Consider the following 8,397-nt stretch of genomic DNA (forward strand, 5'->3'; position numbering starts at 1 on the left):
TTAGTTTTAAGAATAGATTTAGAAAGAGAAAGTGAGGAACTTTATTGGGGATTTGAGAGATTGAAGATTTAAGGTGACAATTGTAATGAAGATCTCCATAATTAATCAATGAAGATTTCTAACTCTATCTCATTTTATTTCTTTGTTTAATTCATGTTTGTTTGATTTGATTTTGATGTTTAATCTTCATTAGTGTAATTGTTCTTCATGTTTTGTTGATTCTTGATATCTTTGTTGTTTGTTGATTAGATGATAATTCTTGAGTAGTTGTTTAGCTATGTATTGGTTGAAACTTTTTATGATTGATTGATTGTGATGAATTTGGTAATTTGTGGCCATTGATTGTTGTGATTAAAGTGATTATTGAAAGTTTGCATGTCTGTAATTTGATTAGTCCTTGAGAATTATGCTAGATTGCATTGCGATTGCCAAAGAAAAGACTCGTTCATTTAGAAATTGCAAATATCGATTGGTTTGGATTTTGATTCTCCTTGTTCATTATTCATAGAGAACCCTAGCTTGACTTGTAGGAAATAGCTCTTTTATTCCAATTGATAGCTTTTTTCATTAGTCTTCACAACCATTAATCGGCATTTTCTTCCTTGGTTTTGCAATTGTCATGAATATATGGTGATCCCCATTCCCTAGCTAGTGTTTCATTTTTTTTAACTTGTTTAGTTTTTGTTTAGTGTTACCTCTTTACCCTTTACTCAGACCTAGCTTAGGCATAGATTGGAAATACTTGAACAAAACCGTTCCTAGTGGTTGGACCCTTGACTTACCTCTATAATCGTATTTAGGCTTGGTAAGTGATTATAAATTTGTTTGGCCCTAGGAAATATTAGATAACGACCTACTTTTCCCTATGTCTTCATACATCTTCTATGGAGGCAGATTCTTCAGTTGGAGGAAAATCACTCATGGCACCGACAAAGGTTTCCTCATCTTCTTTGCTAGCATGAGTTTCTTTAATTGATTTGATGAGGAAAGATGGATCAACATGATTTTCCCCATCAGAAATAGCCAAAGTGTCTTAAAGTAGAGCACTATTGATACTTGGCTTTTTATTTGCAGGAGGCAACGAAAGCTTATTGCTATCGTTTAGGTATTGAATAACTTCTTTCAACATCTAGCAATTCTCGGTGAGATGGCCCCTGCCTTGGTGGTACTTGCAATGTTAGTTGGGGTTCAAACTAGTCGTCCTCCTTTCGACTAGTGGATCTCCAAACGGTCCAATAGGAGTTATGAGTCATTTAGTGTGAAGTCGATAGAACGTTGTATCATAACTTATGCCAATAAGTGTGAAATTTCTCCTAAATGGCTTCTTTTGTCCTTGATTGTTCATAGCAAGGACCTCATTAAAATTAAAGGTGCTAACATTATTTAAGTGAGTGGTTTTGGAAGAAGGATTGTCGTTCTTCTTGACTTTCCCGCCACTGTTTCTTTTGTTAGAAGCTTTTTATTTTGTAAGGTCATCTTCAATATCAATACCTATGTCATAGATGGCCCTGAAAGTATTCAAATTGATTTGGTATTTCAAATATTTTGAATACTTTTCTTGGAGGCTCTTAATGAACATCCTCACAGATTCCTTTTCAGTTGAACTTCTACCATCTTAGCAGAAGTTTCTCTCCTCTTGTTGAAGAAGGAAGTAAATCCTTCGTTTTCCTTTTTCTTTAACATCTCAAGCTCCCTGTGGTCAGTTTCAGCTTTGATGTTGCACTTGTCTCCATCAATGAAAGCGTTTCTCATAGATTCATAGGAGGAGTTCTTCTCCTTTTCTAGGGAGAAAAACCATTGTTAATAACAAACGGTTTAAAGAGATAGTGAGAATACCGAAGGGAAGATCTTCATATCAATAGCCTTAATGCTCATTATAGTCACGAAAGCTCATAAATAAAAGTAAGGATTATCGGTAGGCTTGAACTTAGGGATGTCATTGACATTGAAGTTCTGCAGAAGAAGTCCCTTGTCCACTTAGACCCCTTGAGAGCTAATTCCCTAAAACTTATAGTCGTTGGAGATTTTGCTGAGGCTTTCCTTCATACGCTCAAGTTGTTTTTGCTTGACAGGATCGTTGACTTCAAGAGTAATAGTCTTCAACATCTCAGTCAAGTTGTTCATGTTTTGCCTTAGCTCATCGATTTCTTGTTGGATAGCCATTACTACAAACTTTTTTCTGTGTCTGATAGGTTTGTCGTAGAGTAGAACTTATACAAAAGTGTTGTCCTTGATTAACCGTCTTTCTCTTTTTGACCAAGCGCCGTAATATTAAACCATTGATTTTTTAATGACTCGACTCAAATTCACTTTGACTTTTATTAGTTTTATAAGGAAAAAGGCGAAATTGGGGGGGGTGCATTTTTGGGAATTAAGCATATTGGTTTCAACAACATGGTTATGTTGGGAGGATTAATATCCGAATTACCTCCTAAAAAAATGACAGAAAACACACGCACATAAGACTCTCTATACATGGTCATAGTAAAACATACATAAAGTGTATGCTTTTAAATAGTGATTGAAAAGTGGCATCATTGACACTTGTGTTAAGACCATGGTACTATGTGACTATACTGAATTAAGGACTGAATACGACTTCGATCATTAATAAAGTGATTAACCAGATTACACACGAAGACACAAACAAAAAACTGGATTGCTATATTGCTATCACATCGTGATGGATAGTAGCGTGTCGCACCACAGGCCAGACCTCCATGTCATTACTGAAACGTTAGTCTAAACCTGTTTCTAGTGTTCCGTACTAAGTCATGTTTATTCACTTTTATTAGACTTTAATTATTCATTTTAATTAATTAATTAAGCAAATTCCTATATGGTCATTAGTCAGTTTAATTAGACTTATACACAAGTCAAACAAATGGTTAGTGTAAACACATACAAGAAATGCACAAACAAGAGAGGCACGTACAAGTATTCGAATAAGTACAATATCATGCAATGAGCTTACAACCTAACCATGGCTCTAGTTCTTTAGAGTTCAAGGATAAGGGTAGTCAAAAGAGGGTCCATGGTTATGAGTCCAGATGCATCGCGCATAAGCCTTACTTTTAGAAGGGTTGGTGCATATGGATAGGACCCCACAAGTTAAACTTGTTTCCATGGTTCGGTGAATTCACAAACTCGGATGTACCCTTCGTTGCAATGAGCGTTCGATTAGGTAGATGAAGTGTAAGTTCCCAGGAGGTTATAGCCATATGTAAAACACATATGGATTTCAGAAAAGAGAAAAACTCAACCAGAAAGTTAAATCAGCCAAACAATACTAGAACCGGTCAAAGCAAGAAGGCAGACGTCTTGCTCGGTACTAGAAGAACATGGCACGAGAAAACAAGCACTAGTGGAAAAATTGTCATTCGTAACGGGCTATTTGTAATGGGCAAAGCTATGCCCGTTACAATAAACATATTCGTAACGGTCAAAATAACAGTCCGTTACAAATGTATATTATTCGTAATAGGCACTATATTGCTCGTTACGGAAACTATGTTATTTGTAACGGGCAACATACTGCCCGTTACGAATACTATTTATTTGTAACGGACAAGATATTGCACGTTACAAATGTCTTGGTCCAGAACGTCCTGTTATGAGAAAAGCTCATTCTTATAATTAGGGTTTTATTATCTCTCCTCTAGTCCTTAGCCGTCATCCTGCCCTCTTTCCTCTCTCCTCTCTCCTCTCTCCTCTCTCATTTCACGCATTCACTCAATCTTTCTCTTCTCCTCAAGTCCTAACTCAATCTCCTCCATTTTTATATTTATATGAACAACGGAACAAGCTCAGGATTCTGAACATCAAAATCCGGCGATCATCCGTCAGATCTCTACAAAGTAGTGGATTTTGGGGGCATTTTCAAATTTTTCCAGAAATTCAACTCAATTTCTCACTCGCTAGGTAATTAATCCTTGTTTCATGACTTTAATTGCTTAATTCTTTTGATTATTTTTTCTTTGGGTAAATTTTTCAATTGAGAAAATTTGCAAAGTTGAATTGGTTTATGGTGTAATTTGGAAGAGAAACGGATGAAATTCTGAGAAATTGATAGCTGAATGTTGCTATTTCAGGATAGGTTATCGTTAATCCTTTCTAATTTTGAGTTAAATGGGTGAACTAGAGAGAGGGAAACGTATTATTTGTTTTTTAGGGCTATTGTTATTTCTTAAATTGATTGTTTGTACTTGAATGTTTGAAAAATACTTTGAATTTGTGTCTTTCCTTGGCGGCGGCGGCTGTAACTAGGTTTTTTGGTTGGTTCAGTATTATGGTTTGCTAGAATTTTGTGTTTATGGTTTATGTTTAATGTTCTTATTTCCGTTATATGTTTGTTTAGTGAGGACTTAATTATTTAGTGATAAGGTTGCCTATATCTGGTTCGATTTAGATGTTTCAAATGCATGTGGATGTTAGAGACTATATACTTATATCTTGTTTGCCCAGTTTGCTTTGATTTATGATCGTAGTATGGCACTTTGGCATCTACATCGTTTTGATTTTTTGAATATTAAAAGGGTGTCTATATTGAGGATTGAAGTGATGCTGAAATGCCGCATCTTTAGATTTCACCTTCTGAGTAGTCTACTATATTGTACAGTAGAAGGTTTTAAGATTACTTGTAATTCAGAAAATCTATTTTTATTTTAGATAATTTGTTTGTTTCTACTTTCTAAGTCTTTGTCCCATCTTTTGTTTTTAAGCCAAAGTGCAGTGCGATATGTTTTGTGAATGAATAAATATGAGAGAAATATTAAAAAACTCTGTTTCGTGAATTATATAGTAGCCAATTCTAACATGATTGTGTGTCACATTGGGTATGATATAACTATGTAAGCAAATTGCTATCTTTTATCATTTGTCTTTTAAGGTGGATGTAAGAAATTTGTAATTCACGAATGTGATGATTGTGGAGTTAAAAAATTTTAAGCATTAATTTAGACCGTGAATGTGATGGTTGTATTTTGTAGATGGGGTCCACTTCTTGAGCAAGCCACCTACATGAATCGGCAGCGTCTTTATCTCTCTGAACAGGCAATATCATCCTGATGATTTATCTTTTCATTTAATTTTGTTGTTAAGTTCTATCATCTTTTTACTAAATGATGATCCTCCTTATCTTTATTTTCAGAGTGATGGGAGTGTTCCTAATACACTTGTTATTGCAAACGTTAAAGTTGTTAAGCCTAGAGTTGCTGCTGCAGAGAGTATATATCTCAAGTAAAATCATCTTTTCATGCTAACTTCTTTGTCAAAAATTTTCTTCTACTAGTACTAGTAGTTTATAATGCTTAGCCTCTAAACTTTCTTTTCTGTTTTGATCTTGTTATCTTAGTTTAATGAAGAGGCTTGCTCTCCATTTGTAAAGAAGTTCAAAACCATCATACATCCTGGGGAGGTATGCTTATTTTTCAGTTTCCAAGGGGTTAATCAATAATCATGTAATGAACTTGCTTGTTGAGCACTTTCAAACTAGTTTCATATAGTGTTGTTATCTAGGTTAATTTGTTTTTCGCTGCTCTTTTTTACATTTCAGGTTATCGATGTTCTTCACCTGGGTCGCACTAATGTTTCCAAAGTTTGATCTTCTTTTCTCGATTGCTTATCCCCTTTGAATTTGAGAAAGTTGTCGAGTTTCCTTTCACTTACAAGAAGCATCCGCGTTTAGGATGGGGTATGATTTATTTTTGGTATTTTATTGCGTTTGTTTATTTTTATTTTTTTGGTTCAGATCTATAGTCCTTAATAATCTTATATGATTCACAATTTTCTGCATGCTATGATGATTATGATAATTTTTTTCTTTGATTTTTAGTAATTCCTTGGATTTTGTACATTTCTTGAATTGTTTCTTCAATTTATCCGCTTATTGTTTCAATAAATGTTATTATTTTTTTTGCTCCTGGATTTTTGGTTATTTTTGTTAGGAATCTGGTGGGTTTTGTATCTGAGTATTTTTTTTTCTGGGTTAATTATGAATTGGTTACCAGAAAACATGGATCAATGTTCTTGATTAAATCATTGAGCAAATGTGAATGTGTTCGATATTCAGGTATATATTTATAATAATGATAACTTGTTATAATAAATTGCAATTGCGTTATTTAGAATTTAACAAATGTTTTATTTATGGTCTTGTTGATTTCACATGGGTCACTTTAGTGTTTCGGGTTTGGTTAATGATATGAATAAGTGAGGAAAAGTTGATATATCGATGATTTTGTTGTCTTGCATTATGAAATAATGTGCTGTTTTTATGTAATATAATTGCATTGATAAAGATATTTATGTGGTCATCGTCGCAGATAAAATAAATTAATTACATTGATAAAGATATTTATGTGGTCATCGTCGCAGATAATGATGTATAATGTTATGGTTAGAAATTAGGTAGAAAAGGTTGTGTTTTATACTATGTTCTGTTTTGAACTTTTATTTAATGTTCTGCTGTCTGTGCACCATCTAATTGGGAATATGGTATTATTTAAATGCAGATGCTAAGAGGTTGATCGGAAGGAGATTTAGTGATGCATCAGTTCAGGCTGACATGAAGTTGTGGCCATTTAAGGTTACACCCGGATCAGGGGAGAAGCCCATGATTTTTGTAAGCTACAAGGGCGAGGACAAGCAGTTTGCTGCTGAGGAATTATCCTCCATGGTCCTTACCAAGATGAAGGAGATTTCCGAGGCTTACCTTGGTTCAACTGTGAAGAACACTGTTGTTACTGTCCCAGCCTACTTCAATGACTCTCAGCGTCAGGCAACCAAGGGAGGTATGCTTACGGTCTTGACAAGAATGCCACCAGTGTCGGTGAGAATAATGTGCTCAACTTTGATCTTGGAGGTGGTACTTTTGATGTGTCTCTTATTTCATAATATATAAGCGGTACAATATTATTATCTAATTTTATAGTTCATTTCTTACATCGATCTTTTGATAAATCGATTTTGTTACTTAGTAGCTGATGGTCTATGTTCATGCTGAGAATGAGTTTAACGTTAAAAGTTTATCTGCAATGCATTTCTGAATAGTTGTTGCTCTGTCTTCGCCATCCTAAATTTTGGTAATATTAAGAAATATAGTTTAGTGCAATCCTATCTTGTGTTATTGAAACAAGACTCTATGATCATTACATTTCAGAGATGACTTTATCTTATTATAATCATTATTGCTTCTAGAAGCTGCTGTGATTATGTGTGATTTCTTTTTCATTGTACCATTGTTGTTGTTGGTGATATACCATGATTGTTAAGCCTTTTTCACAGTAAGGCTTGTTATTTTTTGTATGCTCCATGCTCCTCTTGCTATTATCTTGGAGATTCTCTGCTTCTTTAACTTTTGAAGTATGTTTTTCAACACAGTACAGTAATTTTATTGGTTTATCAGTTGGGGTTTTGGGGTCACTTTGATGGAAATGTGGGATTATGTATTTCAAGATAATATGGGTTTGGGTAAATATTATCTAACCTTTTTTTTAATGTGATAATATTATCTAATTCAATTTTTGGATATTTTTTTGTGTATCTTTTCTACTATCATTCTGATTATCATAATCTAAACATGCTTGTAGCTCCCTTTTGGAAAATCCATGGCATAATTCAGCATTTGAATGTTTTGGCTTCATCAAACTTTTTCTTTCTACTAATTTAGACAACCAGGATTTTTTTTTCTTTGTAAGAATTTAGATGCACTAAGGGATTTAACATGCTTTACTAATGACAGAAACGTTGATGTAGATGAGTATGACAAGTACTCATATGCTAAACAAAAAGAAGGGGGCAACTTTTCAATGAGCCTAAGTTACAACACTTGTTTTCTAGACATTATTCAGACACTATCGATCACCAAGGATACATACAGCAAGGACCTGGAGTCTGAGTGTGCTGCTTGGAATATAGAAGATCTGCTTGCCTTGGGCGATTAAGTTTTCTGTTGCTCTTGATTGCTGCTGTGACTACTAGCATGCTGCTGTTACTACTGGCCTGCTGCTGTTTATGCTTATAATGTATTTCATTACTAAATTTTGTAATCAATAGCGTTTTGGACTTCTCAATAGGAGAGTTTATAATTAGCATACAAAATTGGATTTGGTGTATATGTTATGTTTGATAATGTTTGTGGCATGAAATATTTAGGTTTGTTATAAATTATTATTATAATTTGGGTGGTAAATGGAAAGAAGAATAGGGGTATTTTTAACTAGCACCTAAAATTCTAGTTACAAATGCCCCTAATTTTTTGTCTTATTTGGAGATTATTCGTAACGGGCACTTGAAACACCCGTTACAAATAACCCATTATTCGTAACGGGCATTGTAAGTGTCCGTTACGAATAAGTAGTTATTCGTAACGAGCATTGTAAGTGCCCGTTACGAATA

The 8,397-nt window shown here is 34.2% G+C and overlaps 1 protein-coding gene across 1 annotated transcript; it reads left to right on the forward strand.

Moving 5' to 3' along the window:
• The first annotated feature begins 3,464 nt into the window (after nt 1-3,464).
• Nucleotides 3,465-8,149, forward strand: LOC145624994 (uncharacterized). The gene is made up of 8 exons (XM_081678077.1): nt 3,465-3,519; nt 3,663-3,921; nt 4,989-5,052; nt 5,150-5,238; nt 5,354-5,416; nt 5,555-5,692; nt 6,513-6,904; nt 7,742-8,149. The coding sequence occupies exons 1-5, from the start codon at nt 3,465-3,467 to the stop codon at nt 5,382-5,384; spliced, it is 498 nt and encodes a 165-aa protein (XP_081534203.1). The 3' UTR covers nt 5,385-5,416; nt 5,555-5,692; nt 6,513-6,904; nt 7,742-8,149.
• The last annotated feature ends 248 nt before the right edge of the window (nt 8,150-8,397 follow it).

Source organism: Chenopodium album, chromosome 3, assembly GCF_948465745.1.
Source record: "Chenopodium album chromosome 3, dcCheAlbu1.1, whole genome shotgun sequence".
Lineage (NCBI taxonomy): Eukaryota > Viridiplantae > Streptophyta > Magnoliopsida > Caryophyllales > Amaranthaceae > Chenopodium > Chenopodium album.

Coding starts and splice junctions, on each gene's coding strand:
- LOC145624994 (XM_081678077.1), top strand. CDS start 3,465: ATGTATATTATTCGTAATAGGCACTATATTGCTCGTTACGGAAACTAT. Junction 3,520..3,662: donor TTACGGAAACTATGTTATTT/GTAACGGGCAAC, acceptor TCTCTCCTCTAG/TCCTTAGCCGTCATCCTGCC. Junction 5,053..5,149: donor GTCTTTATCTCTCTGAACAG/GCAATATCATCC, acceptor CTTTATTTTCAG/AGTGATGGGAGTGTTCCTAA.